Raw genomic sequence first — 22,935 nt, 5'->3', positions numbered from 1 at the left:
GCTGGCTAATCAGTTGGTAATTCAACACTCAACTATTTTGTTACTTTTTTCTGGGAAATCTATTGCATCAAAGATATATTGGTTTACCATAACTAAAGCCTTCCAACCCTTCTTATCACTTCCACTCTGGCATCTCAGACATAATGGAGTGATGAGTGGTCAATGATAAGGAAAGGAGCAATAGGGAGGGATAAAAGGGAAAACAGACATGACAGGTGTTGTAAAACATTAGGCTAATTGCCCAAATTCAGTAAGAGGAGTTTCAAATATTCTTCTAGCACTGAATTACTTGGACACTAGTCTATTTGTGTATCAAATGCATGATTTAGATTCAGTTTCCTTACAAGCATCCCTACCCCAAAATCTAAAATGCTTCAAACACTCAAAGCTCTCGAGTGCCAACAGGGCACCACAGATCTTAACACAATGAGTTAGTCAAAAATCATGAGTTAGTCAACAATCAAAAATCAGGTGCACTAAAACATTGTATAGATTATGTGCACACATTGTGTATGAACCGTAAATCAACTTCAGCTTCAGACTTGAAGCTAAGTCTCTAAGATATCTCAATAAGGATATGAAAATATTTCCAAATGCAAACAGATTCCCAAATCTGAAACAGTCGTGAGCTCTAGCATTTCAGATAAAGGCTACAAAAACCCGTACGGCTAAGACTTCACTGTTTGAAGTATTGCACTACTCTCTGTGGAGTAATAGCTCATTTTCTTTTGCCTGAAGCTCCTAGTTTAAAAATAATAAGAAGAAGTAATCACTAGTTTATGTGCCCCAAATGTCCTTGATTATGAGCAGCATTTCTAGTCGCAGCCTGGGAAGACCACAAGCCCTAACAACGCCTTCCCACTGGCATCTCCTGCATCCAAAAGGGAAAACGGGCTGGAACACAAACTCCTAAGCTCTACCACAGGCTGCAAAAATGAGGCCTGCACATGTCTAAATTGTCGAACAGCCGGGCTGACTTTTGACCTGACTTAACAGTATTTGAGGCCGCTTACTGACACTGTCAATAACATCACACATAATGGAACACATATCTTGTAACTGAACCACAGATACTGCTGAACAACATAAAGAATCCAGGAAATACATACTTAAAATGTAAACTGTTCAAACAGAATAACTACCGAAGGGTCTGGTAATACATACACAAATTGCTTCTCTGAGGTCCAGGAGTCATGCATTACTATTCATCAGTAGCTGCTGCCTTGATCTTGCCTTAAAAAGCTTCAATGATTTCTCAAGGCATCACTTTTAACAAATGACCACATTGATTTTTTTTTTCTCCATAAAGACTTAGCCTAACATTACCGAATATGTCTAGGAAACAGAAATAAAAACTTAGCCTAATATCACTGATTATGTTTAGGAAATGGAAATAAACCATGCCTTCCAGAGGTTGTACAAAAGAGAAAAACGGCCTTTTAGAATCAGAAGGTACCACTCTGATCTGAAGCTTGTACTGCCCTTTTCAATCCTAGCAGAGAAACAATTAATAAAGGAGCCCATTAAGACCTGATTATTGCTGCTAAGAAAAGGAAGGTAGAATTTCAGCCCTTTGAAGTAATTGAGAATGATTCAGGCCTCATTACAGAGATATAATCTACATTCATACATTTATGTTAGTGATTCAAATCTATTGGGAGAGATTGAATTCCGTTAAATAGTGCATCTTTCCTGCGGAACTTTTCTCAGGCTTTCTCAGGCTAACCTAAGAGGTGACCTAACAATGCAAAGTAGTGAGGTATTTAGGGATTCAACTGTGCTATAAAAGAAAGGCTGCACAGAAAAGGAAAAAAAAAAAGGAATGAGATATAATCTAAAAAGCGATGTCAGCTTTTCCTTTGGACTGTTTTATAAATGCCCTTCCTGTCATCATGTTATACAGAAGGAGTGGCGAAAGGAACTCTGCAACTTTCAAACCCCTACACCTGCTGCAACCAAGTTTTCATAGGAAAGTTTTAAAGAGATCTTTCCCCGATTATGGACAGAAACAAAATTAGGAATTTCTAGCTAAAAATCTGAATAGCTGCTTCTACTGGAACAGCAAGTTGCTACGTGTGTGTGTGTGTGTGTGTGTGTGTGTGTGTGACAGAGAGAGAGACACAGTGAGAGAGACCAACATTGGGTTGGAGGAGTGTCTGGTGTGGGTTAAAAAATTGTTTTAAATCCCAAGCTGGCATCAACAGTGTTGGCTCCCAGTGTAGAAAAACCCCAGAATAATAACTTCCTGTATTTCATAATTTTTCACAGCAGAATCTTTATTTTATGGTTCCATCAAACATATTCTTTTTTTAAAAAGCATGTAGTTTTAATTAGTTTTCAATTTGGACATTTGAATTCTTTTAAACTGTTGGGCCGAAACGCTAATCCCGCAGAAACAGTCCCTTCTTTTTGGTATTTGTCTGCTCAGGTATAAAACTGTGAACCAGGAAATTGAAATTAGCACTGTGGAGTCATTTTTCAATATCCACGTTTTAATGAAAGAGCAAGACTTGTTTGACGTATGCCCTGTATTTGCCTAACTTTCCAATTAATAGCTACAGTAATCAGAGCTAATTATATTAAACATAAAAATCTACTGTGATGTCTACCACGCTGTTGAAATCTAATGAATAAACTTTGTAATGGGTTCTAAATCGTGCAATTAAGGTCCTGATTCTAATATCAAATGGTCCTATTTCAAAGGCTTTGAATGTACTCAAAACTATTATAAGAGTAACCATATCAAGTTTTATTTTCCAGTCACTCCACCTAATGGGTAACAAGAATTCTTAAGACCCATCTCTAAAAGTAAACATTTTAACTATTTTATATTTTCTGCAGTGCACAATGAAGATTGCAGTCCAATGCACGGCCTAGCGGTTCTGCATGCCCTTCTGCTCTCCGGGCTCCCTGCAAGGAATAGCCACAGTGGTTCCGCTGTCAAGGTCACCTTGTATCTTCGTCCTACAGTGACAAGCTTGTAGCCATCTGAAATGGCTACTTTTGTAGATCAAATCGATCAAATATTGACCATTGTGGATGTTCCGAAAGAACTCAATTGTCCAACTGCCTTGTATAAACAGAAACGCTTCGTACCAACATCAGTTGAGGCATTTTTTTCCCAGTGAAATTTTCCCCAGGTCGGAGTAGCTTAAAGTGGTGGTCCTGGAGAAACTGTTTCTTACTTAGAGTGCAGCTGAGTTCTCACAGCATTCCCTTGCGCCTCCTACCCGTTGGCAGAGCCTCTAGCCCTTGGATTTATCTCTCCATCCCTGGGCTTTGAGTGAGTTTCTGTAAGCAGTGCAGTTTCTGGAGCAGTGGAGAAAGGGAGCGCTAACGGTGCAGTTATGTTGTCAAACAGGGTCCTTTAAACATCGCCTTGGAAGACAGAAACAGGCGCTTCATGGCAAAGTGCAAAGGAAATTGCACAGAAAAGAAAACAGACAGCGGGGTATTTGGTCCAATAGTAGGGGAAGAATCTTTGCGATCTCCATAAAGTGCGTTCGCTTTGAAGCGCACGCGTGATTCAGTAAAGGACTCATGTTAGCAATTAGAATTCAGTCAGTTGGGTCCCCGATTTCATTTGCGCCAAGAGAGAGGCGACTTTTAAGGGTGACGATAAATCTCCCTGAGCTTAAAAGGCTGAGAGGGCCAAAGTGTGAACTTTTTACTTCAGCAACGGAAGCGAGAAATCAGTGTTCATTAAAGCGGAGACCTCCTTGGAAGCTGACAGCAGAGAAGGGAAGGAAGCTCATTAAGTCTCCCTTTGCCGCGCTCGCTCCCACCAGTTTATAATCTGCTGTTTTGGGAGGGTCTACCCTCAGCATCTTCTGCTAGCTTCCCAACACCACCCCCTTCCCCCCCTTTTTTTTCTCTCTCTCCCTTCGGGAAACGAGAGGGTTTGGGAGAAAATAAATAAATAAATAAACAAAAGTTTGCAGGCTCCAGGTGGCTCTAAAAAAAAAAAAAAAAGGAAAAAAAAAGAAAGCTTCCCTGCCCAAAGGAAAACAAAACCCAAACCAAGCCAAGGCTGGAAAACAAGCAAACAAGCGAGGAAAGCAGCTCCCAGGAGGGAATGGGCTCGGGCTGGAAAGGGGGCATCCTTCGGGTAGCCAGAGGCCGGCGCATCGAGCCCGGGGCGCTGCCCGGGCGACTCGAGCCGGAGACGGCAGCCGAGGCTGCGGCGGCGGCGGCGGGGAAGGCCCGCGGAGCCCCCGAGCTCCGGGCGCGGGCTGCGCGCTCCGCTCCCTCCGCTCGCGCCGCGCGCCTCCGCCGGCTCCCCCGGCTCCCCCGGCTCCCGGCTCCCCCGGCTCCCCCGGCTCCCCCGGCTCGGCCCCCGCCCGCCCCCGCCCGCCCCGGGCCGGCGTTCCCAGCAGCCGAGGGTTTCAGATGTCCCACCGCCTTTTGACCCCCTCCCCCGCCCCCCTCCCCTCCGCTCGCTTCTCCACCCCCCTGCAAATGAGGTTTGACCAGCAGAGGCAGAGCCCACCTCTGGCTCACAACCACTGACATTTAGACTCTGGGCTTCAACCTGTTTACAAGCGGGCTTTCCAAAGGAAGGGGGGTGGGGGAGAGGGCCCAAACAAAACACCAGCCGCCACCCCCCTCCCACCCCACCCCCCCCAGCAAGAAGAGACTTCTCTGGAGGCTTCAAATCAACAGGCACCACCAAAAAGAGCAAGGAAGAGGGGAGAAGAAAGCCAGCCGCGACCGGGCAGCTGCCTGCAGGGCTGACATCCCCAAAGGGGGGACACGCTTTCTGAAGTGGCCAGCAGAGAGGGACCCAAAGGTGCCCACCGCGGAAGGGCGCAGAGGTCTCCCCTCCACACTCCTCCCACCCCCCTTGAGGTTTTGTTCACCGTGCTGTCATCTGTTTTTCAGACTTTTTGTTTGTTTTTGTTTTTGGCATCTAACATGGTGAAGAAGGGAGTGAAGAAGAGAACAAAGTAACTTTTGGGGGAGCGAAGAGCGCGCCGGTGACCCGCTCCGCCGGCTTGCGCTGCCGCGGCCACCCACGTCCACTCTTCGCCGGCAGACCCACGAGGCTCAGAGAGGCAGCGGATCCGCGCACGGAGCGAGCAGAGGCAGCCGGCCCCTCCGAGGAGTTATGGATGTAGGTGCATTCACTTCTGGCCAGATCCGCGCCCCGAGGGAGCTAACCAGCAGCCGCCACCTCCAGCTGTCTCCTAGCCTCGCACCGGGTCTCACCCTTCCAGTATGTTCCTTCTGATGAGACAATTTCCAGTGCCTAGAGCTTCAGTACAATGTGGAAATGGATACTGACACATTGTGCCTCAGCCTTTCCCCACCTGCCCGGACGCCGCTGTTGCTGCTGCTTCTTATTGCTGCTCTTGGTGTCTTCCGTCCCTGTCACCTGCCAAGCCCTTGGTCAAGACATGGTGTCACCAGAGGCCACCAACTCTTCTTCTTCCTCTTCCTCCTCTTCCTCCTCCTTCTCCTCTCCTTCCAGTGCCGGGAGGCATGTGCGGAGCTACAATCACCTCCAAGGAGATGTGCGCTGGAGAAAGCTCTTTTCCTTCACCAAGTACTTTCTCAAGATTGAGAAGAACGGGAAGGTCAGCGGTACCAAGAAAGAGAACTGCCCGTACAGTAAGTAACAAACGCGTGCTGCCCTCCTGCCAATTATCCACCCCCCCACCCCACGCGGGGGGAAAATCCGTTCCAGATGTGGCCAGCTAAATATTTACGTCCCCAACCCCTGTAAAATGATTAAGTGGCATACTTTCACACTAAATCACCCCTACCCCGCCCGTGTATACGTTGTGCTGCCGTGTGCCCTCCCCTAGGCGCGCTCCCCTCGCGCGCGCGCGCGCACACACACACACACACACACACACACACACACACACACACACACCTCTCCCCACCCCCTTGCCACCCTCTCCGTCCCTTCTCCCTGGCTTGTCACTCGGCGCACCGCGCAGGGCGCTGCAGAGTTGCGCAGAGCACGGATGCCCCCTCTCTGTCCCCACCGCCCTCCCCACGTCGCGTCTGAAGGTCCCCTCTCCCTCCCTTCTGGAAATGGCTCAAGTAAACACATTGTGTTTCTTTTCGTTGGCAATCTTGGGAAGACTTTTGGGACGGCCTCCCCAAGCTGAAAATGATTATCCGCTGTCAGTTATAAGGGCTTTATGGGAACTTCATTTAAGAAAGAAAAGTCATTTACACTGGCTGCCTAATTCCCGAGATAGAAGTTTTTTCCTGGTTTTGATTTTTTTTTTTTTTTGGTCCCTCTTGTTTTGAGCCATTGCAACTCATGAAATGAGCTTTTCAGGCAACACCGCTGCTATTTGTCTTCCGCTGCCTTCTTTGGGTAACATGATGCTCACGTCTGCATTGTCAATAGCATATGCGCTGCTTTGTGGTGTCCTGTTGTACTGTTTCGTCTGAAGCCTCTCATATTGCAGAACCCGTACTACTACAGCGTTGTAAACATCTGGGACTAGACTCGCACAGACCTCACACAAATTTCATTGTCATTCTGCTATTTTCAAAGTAAGAGTCATACGTCTGTTTCCATGGCTATAGTTTATAATCCCATAGGATGAGGCTTTCTCCTTGATGCAAACGACGACGACAGGGTCCCTGTATTTGTCTCTTACCTTTTCCCTTGTTCTCTTTCCCTCTTGCTTGCAAGGGTGTGGGCTGCTAAGGGGGAGGGAGACCAGGAGAGAAGGGGTGGATATTGTGTCTTTTCTTTAATCAATTCAGCAAAGCCAGATTATTCTGTTGGCTTCCTTTCCTAGCTACTTTCAAGTGGTGAGCTTATTCATTCCCTATTGATTGTTATTTGAAAGGATCTCTTAGACTACGTAGCGGCACACCGAAGACAGTAGACAATGACGTTTAAACATCTTTTAACGCCCATTTAGCATATGTCAGTGGTAAATACCCCTTCACCTTTTAAAGGGTTTTTTGTTTGTTTGTTTGTTTGTTTGTTTTTAGTGTCAGTTGTTTGGGAATTTCAATCTTCTGTTCATCAGCTAACTTAAATGGGGCGGGGGAGGAGGGCACATATTTCAAGACTGCTTAATACACAAAGTCTCAGGTACAAATGAGAGGCAACTGATCAGAATTCAGCATTTTATCTTAAAGTTTTCACAGGGAGTAACTTAGTTTTCTTCCAGCGAACTCAGATGCATTCACACTGACTTTGTTCCTTTTCAGTTATTTGATATATTTACTAAAATTAGCCGTAAATTTACAAGTCATGAAAACAGTTGTAGAAGCATTTCAAAACGTCCCATTTGGTATTTGAGTACTAGAAATACTGAAAAGCTGATTTCCTCCATTCTGACTCATAGAGACTGATTGGCCTAATGGCATCAATGACAATGGTTCTTTCTGTTGGAAAGTCATTTCTTTGCATTTGTTAGACTTGGCATATCCCTTTAATGGTTGTTGATTAAAATTATAATACTTCTGTTGACATCTAAACGCAGTAATTGTGATGTCACCCAGGAAGGAAGATCAGGAGAACTGCTGGCCCAAAAAGAGTGTGAGCTGAGAATTAAAGAATAAAATTGCCAAGAACTGAATTTCTTTGTACTTTAAGTCCATGAAGGAAACTCCAGAAAATGTGAGGGTGTTAACCTTGAAGACATGTTCTCTTATTAAAAATGTTTGACACTAACCTGATTTTGCCCATTATATCTTAAGTGTCATTGTAATGTGAAGTAAGGCACAATCTGTATCAATTTATGCAACTTACTTGACTATTTTCTAAACTAATAATCTCGGTGTGACTATTAGTAAAATGATCGCTAGGCCATACCATGAATTTAATTTTTTTTGAATTTTTTTTTTTGAATTTTATTTTATACAACAGTAGGAAATTTTCATCCTATCTGAATTTTGTTAATCTCTCTTCTGCGTTTTTAGATATACCACTAGTCCCTCTTAAAATTAGAAGCTAAATGCCTTCTTATACAGTGAAACAATCTGGAGCAGTGATTAAAAAAAAAATCAAAAAGAGGAGGAGCTTACCCTGATAAGTATTGTCAAACCATAAGTGTTTCAGGCTTCTTAGAAGTTCCCATGACAAGTAAACATTCGAGGTTGAAAAGGTTTAATTTCACTTGTGGTGCTGTCACCCAAATTCTATTACAATTTCTAGCTGTACTGATTCAGCTGAACCACATGATATCATTAAGATAGTGTCTGAATGTTGCATCATTGCATGTGAACAAACATTTGCCAGTGCCTACAGGGTAGCCAGCCAGACAGCTCACCAAATGGTAGCCTCTTCAATATTAGGATATCTAACCTCTGCAGAGTGCTAGTTCCTTGTCCAAAAACCACATTTCAGTAACATTTTCCTAAACAAGTTATTAATTATTCTCAATACCCAAAGCAGTTCTTTTGAGGTTTGTTTATTTGAACATTAATTCTCTTTGTTACCTTTGACCCAATTATTGTTGCTGGTAAAATACAGTAACAGCTTATCTAGGAGGTTCTATGTTTGTGATATTCTGGGCAATTTAACAAATGTTTTACTGGCTTTGTGCCAGCAAAATACTAACAAAAGGGAAGTAAGGAAATCACCCATAAGTATTGCAAAATTGTTTTCATTCTCTATATCTGAAGCTAGTTCCCAGAAACAAAATGATTTCAAGAATATTCCATATGCTAAATAAAGTCTTCACAACTGTGGTGATTACTATAGCTTCTTTTGTAGGGCAAAGGGATGTATTTTTCATTTGCCCTTTGCCACTATATGAGAGTAGACTAAAGAAAGCAGAGCTAAATTATGCTTCCCCTGCTAGAAGTCTGAGAAAGCTTGAATAATTTAGCATAGCTGTGGTGTGTCTGTCACTAGATATGTGCAGGCTCATTTAGGTTTTGTCTTATCATTCTTTATATCTAGAGCTTTGCCCTTGAAACATTACCAGTGGCTCTGACCTTCTGGAAAGGCTGCATACAGCTGTCAGGTACCCTTGCCACTGGGACTGGTTGACTTATTTCCGGACATGAGTGAAACAGCTGTGGGCTTCTCCCATGGTTGTCACTTATCGAAAAGAACAATATAATAAAAGGAAAAATATATCCTTCAGTTCGAGACAATGAAGGATGGATATACCAAAATAGAGTCTGAAGTGCTTCTGGGCCTGTCCGGAAAGGAGTGGCCAGTGTTGGGAGTGGGAGAGGGGCATTGTGTGAGATCTGGAAATAAAGAAATCTATGAGTACTGAAGATCCTGAATATGCAATATGTGCCTACTCTTGTCATATAGAATTATTTATATATGATTGAACACTTACAGCAGCCCAACTGTTTAGACATAGTATCCATACTTTTCCCATAAATGTGAACACCAAGGGTGTTCAAGTAGAAATTGACTACCAGGATTGACGCCTGAGCCTATCTAACTCCTTATTATAAGTTACATCTTTCCGTTACTTCCAACATCGATTTAGACTTACTTAGAGTAAACTGCTAAACAAAAGAAAAAGCCAAATTACCTAAAACATTACTTGCTTTTTACTGGTAATATCAATGGTTCTTGGACTGGAAGTAAATGACAGAGGAAGAGAAACAAAATACACGGTATCATACAATGTCTGTGTAGTCTCTAGGTAAAGATCCCTTTGTTGTGTTTGGGGATATAATTGCTTATGGACACACACAAAGTACACATACATCAATCTCACTTATGGTAACAGAGGTCATTAGGAATACATGACTTTTTAAGAAAAATTCATGAATGTCATTGTGTATAGTAATTGTTTACAGCTGAGGGCCAAATGTTTAATTGTTCCCATGTGTAATAAAATAATTTGATTGTAAATACCCAGGGGAAATTGGGCTAGTGTGGGAACTTCTGATATATGACTCTGAAAAAGGGGCAGTGTCTCAGAGACCTAAAGCTATTTATAACAAGCAAGCATTAAAATGAGTGTGTAAATCAAAAAGGTACTTTACCGCATAAAAATGACAGATTATTATCTAGGATTACAAGTTTGCATTATTTCTTTAGAATTGTTAATCAGGACTAGAGGTTGTTGTAGGAAGTTAAATAAAGCGAGAAGAATAATTGCTGAGGAAGTAGGGTCTCAATTATTATCTCTTGTAAGTAAATAAGAGTTTTCTTAGAAGCAAAACCTGTAGACAATTTATACCCTCCACTAATGTCTTATTGAAGTTGTGGTGGTTGCTAGAATTTGGTTGCATAATTTATAACCGGCAGCATTTAATCAGGAGCATAAGGATATATGCAGGTGGAAGGCACTGTATTTAATGTTTATGTGACACTGTCCTGTTCCCTTTACTGCATTCCTGCCATATGGACCCTCCACATTGAAGGCTTTATCATAAATCCATTAAAAATGCACAATTGGAGAGTTTCCTCTTCATAAACCTGATTTATAACCACCTATCAGAAGAAAACAGTTGGCAGAAATCACATGTCAGTGTTGGCATGTGAAAATTGGAAACACCAATTTCTAAGTCTTGGGTATTTTGTCAACTTTTTATTCAAAATATAAAACACTCTAAAAATCAGGCTTTGTCAAAGTGATTGGTAAGCACAGAAATTCAGCAGAAGGAGGATGACAAATGAGAAGGAAAAGGAAAAAGTGAGGTTTAGGTTGTGGAGGAGGAGGAGGAAGCAAAGAGAAGAAGGAAGGGAATTGTGTGTTACAAAAAAAAAAAAGCATTGTAGTCATACTGTCTTTTATACTCTTATTATCCAGATTAGAGGAAAAGTCTTACTCCAGTACATTTCTTCCAAAATTAAAGAACTTACATAGAACGTGAATGAGCACTTTAAACTCCTGTATAAGTGCCTCAATTGTTCAGAGGCAAAAACTACATTTGTTATCCAAATGTCTAATTTCCTACAAGCCAAAATGTTGGAAAAAAGTTGACATATCATTTGAAATGGAAGTAATGTTCCTTACATTTATGAGCTGCCTAAGAATATCTACATCTTCCCTAAGCTTGAAATATTTTCATGCTTATCCAAAGTTGCAGACAAATATTTTTATTATGCTTCTGACAGAAGAGAAATACATGTGTATTAGTTCAAAGTGATTTTAATCTGTTAACATTAATTATGTGAACTTTGCAATGAAGAGTAATTCAGATGACAGTTTTAGTATTATGGTTCCAACACTTGTCAACCTTAATAGTTGATGTTTCCTTAATGTAAGTAAGTAAAACATTAGCATTTTCCTCCCTGAAATTAAAGACCTCTCTTTAATTTTGAAGTAAGGTGATGTGTAAGATGCATGTTTACATCAGTTTTAGTATAGCTTTGTCATTGTCTAGAAATGCAATGAAATTCATTCACTTTTAAGTATTTTATACAGATATTTAATTCTACCATACTATATTGAAATGACTTAAGATCATTTAAATTTTTTAAGAGGTATTTATTTATTTATTTATTTTTATTGGGAAGGCAGATATACAGAGAGAATACAGAGAGAAAGATGTTCCATCTGCTGGTTCACTTCCCAGATACCCAAAATGGATCTGATCCATAGCCAGGAGATTCTTCTTGAGTCTCCGTGGGGCTTTGGTCCTAAGGCTTTGGGCCATCCTCTACTGCTTTCCCAGGCCACAACAGGGAGCTAGATAGGAAGTGGAGCAGCCAGGATATGAAACGGTGCCCACATGGGATCCAGGTAGATGCCAGGCAAGGATTTAGCCACTAGGCTATCACACCAGGCACTTAAGATCATTTACATTTGGGCCCAGCGCCGTGGCCTACCAGCTAAAGTCCTCACCTTGAACGTGCCGGGATCCCATATGGGCGCCGGTTCTAATCCTGGCAGCTCCACTTCCCATCCAGCTCCCTGCTTGTGCCCTGGGAAAGCAGTCCAGGACGGCCCAAAGCCTTGGGACCCTGCACCCGTGTGGGAGACCTGGAAGAGGTTCCTGATTCCCAGCTTTGGATTGGTGCAGTACCGGCCATTGCGCTCACTTGAGGAGTGAGTCATTGGATGGAAGATCTTCCTCTCTGTCTCTCCTCCTCTCTGTATATCTGACTTTGTAATGAAAAATAAATAAATCTTAAAAAAAAAAAAAGATCATTTACATTTGCCATTAACCCAATGGCATTTGTTACCTGGTTTGGCAGATGGAGCAAATATTTGCCTTTGAAAATTGGCACTCTTTTTCCTCGGTGCACATGAAGCTTGCTGGCCTGCCAATAAATAAATAAATAAACTGCAAGGGTCCTTTTAAGAAAAGTGAAAAGAAATACACCTGTAATTTGGGAAGCCACCAATGACAAGGTGATACAGACTCAATGAATATAAAATATTTATGCTTTACAGAATCAATTTAGAAGCCAGCGATTAATTTGTACAGATTTTACGCCAATAGAAAATTTAGCCATATCTGAAAGGGATGCAGGTCACCCCAAAACGAACAGCCCTAGAGGCTCTGTTGCTTTTAAAACTAGTCAGTTGTGATCCTTCTTTGAACACTATGTTCTAATTGGAACAATAAATCAAAGAAGACACTCGGAGTAGATTCCCATGTAAGGCGGGCAACTGGACAGTGACTTTTTACTGCTGCTAACACGTGCATCCAATTACCATTTGATAGATTCATAGTGCTGGCAGTAAAGCATTGCTTCATTTTATAGTTCACCTAATAATTCTTCAACCCAAATCTGTCTACCTTTGCCTATACCTAATCTGTCAGAATGGGTGTTATCATTAATGAGGAATTTTTGAATGTTTGGCATGCTTCCTACCAGGAATGACGTCACTGAGAGGTTAATGCGTCACTTAAGTAAACCTAACAGAAGGTGAAATGTTGATTAACTTGATGTTCCCAAACTCCAAACAGTTGTCAACAAAGCACAGCTAAAGATTTTGCCACAATCTGGAACCTAATTTTGAATGGGGGCGGGTAACTTGGAAGATTGAGAGCTTTTTCTTTTAGAAGGTTTCTTACACTTTGTATATTTATATTTAGCTTCTTTCAGAGATTCTGTGTTAAGACACTGTAATAGTGAACATGCATGTTACTCTGCATTAACAATAGCATTGCTCCTGTGTCGAGTCCAATTTAACATCATCACTGGCATCATTATGGAACCTCTACTTGTGTTCAATGAAGTGTCTCACAAGCCTACCTCTGAGCATTAATGAGTTTCTGATACTTCATCATCTCTTCCCTGTGCCTTTCTTGTCTCCTGCTTGATTTTGCCTCCTTTTCCTTGGTTTCCAAATCCACTACAGACCTTTGAGTCTAGGGAAAGTCATTCATTAGCATTACTTAGCATCCTGTTGACATTCAAAACCAGAGTACTACACATTTTTGGATGCCTTGCCTTTATATTCTACTATGCAAAATAGCTCTAATGATACAACGTTAGACTACTTTATCGGAAGCCTTTTCTATTCTGCATCTCCTTATCACAGCACTTAAAGTACATTTCCTTTCACTGCTGCCTTTAGTGAAGTAGGCAGCCCCGTGGAGAAGCACTTTTGCTGGCTTATCATCCAGCCCTTTCCCCCCAGGTTAAATGCCTGCCTCCATTACTCTCCCAGCAGGTTCATTTTACCTTTCCTTATTATTTTCTTTTATAACAACATTTACCCTGTAGTTTGCCATTCTCTTTCTCTTTTGTTCTTTGTTTGAACTCCTCTAAGAAAAAAAAAATGGAAAGTGAAATTGAGTATTTTTTCCTCTACATTAGTCATCATTTATGTCGAGGAGGTGAATGCTGATTTAGAGCTCTTGGATTGTCCCAGGATCCAGAATGTCAAAGATTATCGAACTTCTCTCTAGATACCCTGCCAAATGTATGAAACTTTTAAAAACAAAACCCATCTTCTCATTTACACTGATTATCAGTGGGAAAACAAAAGCTTTAGATGTACTCCAGTTTGGCCAAATGCAAAAAAAAAAAAAAATGCACATCTTTATTTGTACTATTTTAGAATGTTGGATCAATACCATAAATGTCCTTTCTTACTGCTTAAAAAGGAGCCCTCAGCAGTGATTGCTGCATTAGATTACTCAACTGTATTCTATACATGCTAGCTCTGTTTCTCTAATAATAATCAGAAAAACTTTTTCAGTTGTTTAAATTTTGATTTACAGCATCTATTGATAAAATTATTAAAAGGGGACAATGCTAACACATGGCATTGAATTACATAATTATGAATTAAAGTGAAATTTGTCATTATCTTAACATTAGTAATTCCCAGATTTCTTTTTTTGAATATCTATAGAAAGAATTGCATAAATATGAAAAAAAGAAATACTAAGGATTTTAATCTGATTCAAACATAGAAACTTGCTGAACAAGAACATAGAAGTGTTCTAAAACTCAAATATGCCAGTATTCCAAGAGCAAGATGTTTGGACTAAATAAATAAATAAACAAACACATATGGAGTGTATTGGAAGGCAGAGTAAAGGTGGAAAAGCAGAAGAGGCTGCGGAACACATCGTGAAGGGTGGTGAAGTGCTGTGCTGGAGTGATGAGGACAAGGGTTTTGAACTCCCAGGAAAGAGACCAGGCTAATGGGTAGCACTACAGAAGGTCTGACATGACAAGAAAGGTGTGAGAGAAATATAACCCAAGCCCTGGCATGCAATTGGATGTTAAACTAACTGAATTGGGAACCTGAGCTCCAAGAGGAATCTCACAGAAGTAATCACAGCACGGTATCAGTCAGCATGGCTCAAAACCAGTTTCCGCTCAAAAGGCAGGCCGGTAGGTTGATTGAAAGTGTGGGTTTTGATTCAAAGTATGGGCCTGGAGGGAAATCTTTGAAGCCACAGATTTGGATACAGACTTGCAGGCACGAGTATTATGTTGAATAAGTTATAAAGATCAAATGAGATCATTGATTCATTCTTGACTCCTTCAACAGAAAAAGCTTGCTCGTGTCAGATAGTAATGTGAAGTGCTTGTGGCTAAGTATGGTGTTAAGAAAAATGGCTATTTCTGTTCTCATAGAAAATACACTCTACAAATACTGCCAAAAATAGCCAAGGTAAACTAAGTGATAACTTCATTAAAAATTGAGGTAAGGGCTGGAGAAGACACAAACAGGATATTTCAGCAGAAGCAAACAGTGAACTATTCTAAATAGGGCTCAAGAAGCCTTCTGAAGAGAGAGGAGAAAGGGGTTTCATGGGGAGAGTTCAGTACCTTCTCTAGCAAGTATAGAGAAGGCCTGTTGAGGCTGGACTTGATAGAGGTTGTAGAAATGGGAGAGCCATATAAACCACATTAGTGGTGCCGGACACAGGCTAAATACATGGTATATATAGAAAAAGTAACTATTTGCTTCTTCTTGCTTCCTCTGTTTTATTTATTTATTTATTTATTTATTTATTTATTTATTTATTTATTTATTTATTTATTATATTGGAAAGGTACCACCATAGAGAGAAGGAAAACAAAAGATCTTCTGTCCACTGGTTCATTCCCCAAATGGCCATGAAGGCTGGAGCTTTGCTAGTCCAAAATCAGGAACCAGGAGCTTCCTTTGGGTCTCCCATGTGGATGCAGGGCCCAAGGACTTAAGTCATCCTCAGCTTCTTTCCCAGGTCATAAGCAGGGAGCTGAATGAGAAGTGGAGCAGCCTGCACATGAACTAGCTCCCATGTGGGATCCAGGCACTTGCAAGGCAGAGGGGTAGCCAAGCCAATCGAGGCATTGTCCCGGATCTCTTTTTGCTTCCTCTTGACTCAGGAGAATCAGGAAAGCATCCGGAAGACAACTGCTAAGATTACTTGATGAAGTGGGAATCAACAGCACAAAGAGTTGAGGAAAGAAGCAGGGAGGAGGAACATACTTAAGAAAGAGCAAGGAACTAAAATAAAGGATAGCAGATAACAAATTTGTTCAGGGACATAAACAATAAGAGAACAAAAGAAAAATAAAACAAGGACAGCAATGAAGGATGAAGAAGCAAAACAATAACTCTTGATTTGTTAACTATTTGAAAAATAGATCTCAAAGTTCCATTCAGTTCTAAGTTCTATGATTTCAAGAAATTAGAAAATAAGCTAATACAGACATTACTACTGATAAGTTGTTATGAAAGACCTAGAAAGTTAATACACATATCAGTTTTTTTTCCAAAATGCAACAAAGACTTAAAATGTGAAGTCAGCTTGGGAGTTGGGTAACAAAACAGATTAGAAGGATTTTTTGCTGCATGCGATAGTTATGGCACATCAACTAAGAACATGTGTATCATCAAACACAACACTAGGGGCAAGTGTCTGGTGTGGCAGCTGACGCCCCCAGCTCATATTTGAGTGTCTGAATTCTAGTCCCAGCTCTGCACCCACCTAGGTGGGAGACTGGATTGAGTTCTAGCTCTTGGCTTCAACTGGGCCAGGCCCTAACTGTTCCAAGAACTGGAGGAGTGAACCAATGGGTGGAAGATCACTCTGTTCCTCTCTTTGTCTCATTCATGCCTATGAGTGTGTGTCTGCCTTTCAAGTAAAACGAAAAGCAAATATACTGATAAAAATAGGAATATTAGTGCTTTTAGTGAGGACTCAAAAAAAAAATAAGGGACATATTATTTACAAACTGCAGCAAAACTAATCCTTGATAGATAGAGACCAAATTTAGTTGAACTATGTCCTAGTTAACTGTGGAAAGCAGAACTTCGAAGTGATGATTTTTCCATAAATTGTGGAGGAAATTTACAAGCCAAGTGTTGACATATTAGCTTGATCATTTCTTGCTTATGAAGGATGTGAATGAGGAAAGAACTGTGAAGCAAAATCCAAGCAACATTTGATGATTAAGAAATTCCTAACCTATGTACTTTGCAAGAGATGATACGTGAGAAATTTCACTGTTAGCAAAGCAGGCACTGCAGTGAAGGTCAACAGTGTGGCTGGATAACTTTACGCTAGTGATGAAGAGATGAAACATGTGATTGATAGAACCACCAGCCAGCCCTACAGAAAGTAGGAACAAAGATGTGATTACCCAGGAAACCTCTGCTGATGGGAAATCCATGACACACACAGGAGGGCCATATATTTTTTTGAGAGATGTTTTCTCAGCAGAAATACCGTTACCTTGAACTGAAGGCCCAAAGTAAAAGAAGTCTGTAAGATTCCCAGGATTCTATTGACCAGAAAAGGGTTGGGTTGAAAACACGTGTTCGCTTTAAAGAAAAGGGAAGGATCACTGTGAACACTCCCAGCACAGAAGCAGAGCCATGGGTGTGAAGGCAGAGACTCTAACCAGGGGCCCAGTGGCAGCAGCTTCAATTCAAGAGGATTAGCCCTAGTTTGAAACCTGATGAAGTTCACTCACTGGATTTTAAAATCGTTTTGTATTGGTGTCTTCCTTCCTTCTTACGTTATTCCCCTTGTAGAATGGAACTGCATGTAACTGTTCTACTATGTCGTTACAGAAGTCATTTTCTAATTTTACAGGTTCAGTGACAGATAACAATTTTACCCTAAATGGGTCATACTCAGAATTCACACATAATCTTTAGATGATAAAGTTTGAGTTTTTCGAGTTGATATGTAAACATGATTTTGGACTTGAATGTATTCTATCATAGCTAGATGGTTGAGGTGTGCTGTGGATTTTGCATGGGGCTTATAAATTGTGATTGTGTTGTGGCTCTTCTTTTAAGGGGATGTACGGTAACCGTGTAATGGAGACTATTACATCCAGATGTGAGGATCCAATGCAGTAAGCATCTCTACTTCCAGAAGAAGGTGGACTCCCAATGAAACTGTTTACTGTATTTTGACAATAGGATGCTGGACTCTCTGCCATTGTCCATGCCCACAATGATGGACATATGACTGTTTATGAAGAACTATACTATAGTAATGATATAGGGGAATTCAGTGAAGGGGGAGGGAACTGGGGAGGGGATAAAGGAAATCCCAGGGCCTATGAAACTATATCATAAAATGATAAATAAAAATAAGTAAAATTAAAAAAAAAGTGATTGTGCAGAAAGTGGAAGTGTACACTGGAATGCATCAGCTTTTAATTCCAGTAACCTCTGAATTCTATTGATATGGTAAATTTTTGCAGATGGGATTAGGTGACGATGAATGATCCAGGTGGACCCTGGTTGCTAGCACGAATGCCTGTGTAAGAGATACAGAGGGAGATGAGTTGTACATAGAAAGGCAGAAGGTGATTGGAGGATGGAAGCAGAGATCTGAGGATGCTATATTGTTGGCTTGGGTTATAGTCAAGGGGCCATGAGCACAAGAACTGAAAGAAGCAAAGAATGGGGAGATGCACAAGGGAATCTGTATCTACCCACAGTTTGATTTCAGCTCAGGGAAACGGTTACCAGACTTCTGGCCTCCAGGACCCCATCATTTTAAGCCACCAACTTTGTGGCCATTTGTTTCAACAGCCCTAGGAACTTAAACAGTAATGTATAACATCTTTGCTTGGCCAAAAGTAAGAAGGATTTGACAAAAACAAAGCAATATTTTATGACAGAAAGTACTAAGCATCAACTCAATCAAATGTAAGTTTTAATATTTTATTCACCTCTTAGTTTGCTGTATGATTAAAATAAGTCTCTCTGCTTCTTTTTCCTTATCTCACCTGTGAGAATTCAACACAATAATTTATATAAAAAAACCGAACTAGTAGAACTTGAGGTTCTTAACCTCAAAATTTAGTTGAGTCTATGGAGATAACAAGTTTGATTACATATTTATCAAACATTTTTAATGGTTTATTTGTTCATATCACCTTGGCTGTTATGTTTTACAGAAGTGAAGGGCTTTAGCTGGTGCAGAACATGGCTATAGAAGGTGATCTGTTTTCCAGTGGGTGATACATTCAAGCAAAGATTGTCTCTGAACTTTTCCAAATGCCCCTTGCCTGGTGCCACATGCTAAACTCACAAGAATCTTTTAAAGGGAACCTTTTATTGTTTAGGGTGACAGAGGCTAATTTTTTTTTAAAAGGACAATTAATAGAATTAAAATGAACTTTGAAGTTACCGTACATTTGTTCTTTCTAAAGTTGATCTACTGCATCACTGTCATTTCTCACTATGCACAGAATTCATTTAAGATCCTACACTCAAGTGTCTCACATCCTGAAATGTTTCCACCATATTGTAATTCCTCTAAAATCTAGTATCACGTCTGTTTATTGAACTTGAGTTCTTAAGGCCTTTAAAAAAGTATGCTTGTAAAATAGGCATTTCCTTTTGCAGAAAGTTAATTTTCCTCATAGTACTGGAGTGCATGAGGTTGTAAACAGTAGATACATGTGCTGTTATCAAATCTTTGCTTCATGGGGTTTTTGCCAAGCTGAAGCTGATTGTGAATGGAGTTCACCCTCATTCTCCTTAACACTTCATAATCACTGAGAGCTGGGTCTGCAGGAATTGAGAAGATGGAAAATGACAGCCATTCTTGGAAAGGTGGGTTCAATTAGAAATACTGCAAAGAAACAAAGAAAAATCATGCAGGATTGCCTAGAGCAGCCTGAGCTCAAGCCTGGTAACCATGATGACTTTCAACAGTTTTGGCCTCTACGATATGAGGCCACATTCCGTAAAGTTTCTATAAGGATTCTGAAGTTTTCAAAATGGTAGGATCGCCACAAAGAGTTTGGTGCATTCTGACGTGAGAGTTAGCCCCTGAAATCTAGACCTATTTCTCATGAAAAAAGAGAAAGGATCACTTTTCAAAACACATTTAGAAAAGTGATTGGGATCAGAAAGCAAGAAAAGCTGAGTTGGGAAACAGCTATTAATGATAAGCAATAATAGATACTTTTTAAATTTGGATCTATGAACTACAAGATCAGAATGAATGAGTAAGCCTGCTCAAAATGTCAGTCGTGAATCTAACTTCAGAAGTAGTACACTGGGGGCAGTGGTACAAATAAAGGAAATAAAGATTCATGAATGAATAGAAATTTAAAATTTAATAAACAGTCACAAGTTATTTTTACTGCCAAAATAACCTATAAGTAACTATGAAATGAAGAGCGGCTTTACATTCAATGTGGAGATGATGAAAGGCCAAAGGTGTTTTGAGATTGGAATCCTGTGGAAAAAAAAAAAACTGGTAGAATGAATTTCATGTACATATTCTGTGTTTACACATTTTCCATTTTTGCACATATCTGGAAAAGGAGAAAGTGATAGTTTATTCTATAAAAAAGGAAGTGATTTTTAACATAAGTTAAAACATATGCTCAAGTTTAAGTGCTGCCTGGTTGGTGGGAGAGATTTTCTGATAAATCTAAGATGAGCTCAGTTTTCATTCTGGTATTGTGTCTGTGTGCATGTGTGCCACAAGTGGAGGGGAAGGAGAGAAGACCAAGTTCTGTGTAGCGAGCTAACTACTTGCCCTGTCAGAGTTCTCTACCACTGCTCCTTGCGGGGGGAGAGCTGTGGATGCCACACCAAATGGCAACTGATAAACAAGGTAATAGGAGAGCAGGACTCCTCCCTGCTGCTGCAGAAGTGGCTCCTGCTTCTTCTTCCTCTTCTTCTTCCTCCTGCCCCCACCACCCCCGCCAAGCCACAGGAATTTGTGCATGGATGCCTCTAACCCGCCCCCGACTCCCCCGTGCCATGTCGGCAGGAACCTAACCCTCATGATGATCTCTTGACTGCAGAGTACATCTCCAAAGTGAAACAACAAAGAAAGAGTATCAATGAGATTCTATGGTTTCCTTGGGAGTTTCGCTAACTGAAGCATCTCCTTAAGGCTTTATGTTTGATTAAGAGAAAGTCCTTTTTATTATAAGGGATTCTTCCTTTAAGTTGTGAAAATTACTTGAGTTTCAGCTGCTCCATGGGATTCATTTCTCAGATGATTGAAGCTGGCATTACAATAAAAGCTGTGACCCTGGTTGTTTTCACGTTAATGCAAAGTATGGGCTCGCTTTTGGTATCAAAGACTTTTCTCTATACCTACAAAAGGTATCTCATCCCAGGTTTATGTCCTGTGTATTTCATGGAATATATCTTGCACAGTCATAGAGAATATGAATCTGGAGTTGTTAATAAAGAATGGACATACCTCAGATACAGACTTTTGCTTTACCAATTCATTAAAACAGGTTTTTTTGTGTGTCTTGGGCTTCAAAGTCATTTAATAAGCTTAATCAGATATATTCAGCTGAGTTTGGCACTACATAACCATGCATAATGCTCATAATTTATTAGTCTGAAATTATTGTTATGCTGACCAACCTAAAGTAATGTGGTTTTTCACGGTCCCCTAAGACTGCATGGGGAGTGGAAATTATTTGTTATATCCTTCTGTGCTATGTCTTGTGACGCACTTGGCCAAAGGCATTTTTTGTCATAATATTTTGTGTTCCAAAGAAGACATAAATTATTTTTATTATTGTACAATCACAATTGCTCTGTGACAATTTTATCCACCAGAAAAATGACATCTACCAATTTTTTTTAAGATTTATTTTTTATTGGAAAGGCGGATATATAGAGAGGAGGAAGATCTTCCTTCTGATGGTTCACTCCCCAAGTGGCCGCAATGGCTGGAGCTGAGCCAGTCTGAAGCCAGGAACCAGGAGCTTCTTCTGGGTCTCCCACGTGGGTCTGAAAGCTTTTGGGCTGTCCTCTACTGCTTTCCCAGACCACAGGCAGGGAGCTGGATGGGAAACGGGGCTGCCAGGATTTGAACCGGTGCCCATATGGGATCCCAGTAAAGGTGAGGACTTTGACCACTATGCTATCGCACTGGGCCCAACCAATTATTTTATGTGTTGCTTCTCCTGTTGGTAGTGGTGACTATAGAATAATAACTTGCGATGTCTTCACATGTCCCTACTGTGTGACTGAAATAAACCTTTTAACAGTGAAATTTTATGATGAAGTAGAGAAAAATTCATTATCTTTACATATGAATGAAGCATTTACTAATATTTCTATAGTGTCTTAGGTTTTTAAGAAAACCCATGCTTCTTTGTAAAGATAATATATACTATCTCAGTGATTTGAGACCTCTAGTTCAGTGAACAGATTATTCCTCCATGTGTCTTTTTAAAAATCTTTTTGTGTAATATACAGATAATCCTTTTACTTACCAGACAGAATTTTTTTTTAGAACAACAATAGTGAACAAGAATTCCATTGGGTAGGCTTGTCCAACGGACATAAACTAGGTGAGTGGTCTTTATTACAGCTATCCAGCTTTCAAGTTTGATCATTTTTATGTTCTCTTTTTTTTTAGGATGGGGTAAAATAATAACAGTAGTAGTGTCCAATATTCAAAGCTTAGCTCATCCCACATGGGTACTCATTTGATCTGCAAAACAACTGTAAAATCTATGGACTGGCTCATCTCATTTCTTGGATGAAAAAAGTGTATTGAAACTGCTAAGGGACTGATGAACTTCCCCGGTATCTTAGAATTGCCATGGGTGCTAGAATCTGCACCCACGCACTGTGGCCTCAGTTCGTGTGTACTCATGGCTATGCTGTTGTGCCCTCAGTGAGCCACAGTCAAGTAGAGGCCAGTGAGGCACCAAGGTACATCAGCAAATTAGACTTCATAGCTAGAGGAAACGTATATAGTATTCTGTAGTTTCTGGAGTTTATATACTTAAAGAAAATAAAATACCTTTTTTGCCATTTTTATCTGCAACTGGAAAAGTCTGGCTCCTGATCCCTTTTAGGTTGATATTCACAACAGCTGGCATAAAAGCAACTGGTTCTTATATATATATATCTTTTCCAGAGGTAACTTTTTCAATGATGATGATTTTGAAATGTTTTTAAATAACTTTATGAAGAATTCACTTTTTTTCCCTATCAGTTGCTTCAGCTTAAAATTTTTATGTCATTTATTTAATATGAAAGGTTCTTGCTCGCCTCACAGATGAGGAAAAATATTTTGTTTTCTTGCAGTTTGAGAAATATTTGACCTGATGCCAAACTGCCTGAAGACATGCTCTTTCACTAAGAAAGCAGAATGTTA

The 22,935-nt window shown here is 40.5% G+C and overlaps 1 protein-coding gene across 1 annotated transcript in view; it reads left to right on the top strand.

Annotated features, from left to right (window-relative positions):
• The first annotated feature begins 5,041 nt into the window (after positions 1 to 5,041).
• Positions 5,042 to 22,935, top strand: part of FGF10 (fibroblast growth factor 10) — a 76,334-nt gene continuing 58,440 nt past the window's right edge. The window contains exon 1 of the mRNA XM_040977516.1: positions 5,042 to 5,610. Coding sequence (XP_040833450.1) covers positions 5,265 to 5,610 — 346 coding nt within the window. The 5' untranslated portion in view covers positions 5,042 to 5,264. The remainder of the gene's footprint in view (positions 5,611 to 22,935) is intronic.

Source organism: Ochotona curzoniae, unplaced genomic scaffold (genome assembly GCF_017591425.1).
Source record: "Ochotona curzoniae isolate NIBS_2020 unplaced genomic scaffold, NIBS_Ocur_1.0 contig_2754, whole genome shotgun sequence".
Taxonomy (NCBI): domain Eukaryota; kingdom Metazoa; phylum Chordata; class Mammalia; order Lagomorpha; family Ochotonidae; genus Ochotona; species Ochotona curzoniae.
This window is presented reverse-complemented; position numbering and strand designations above follow the sequence as displayed.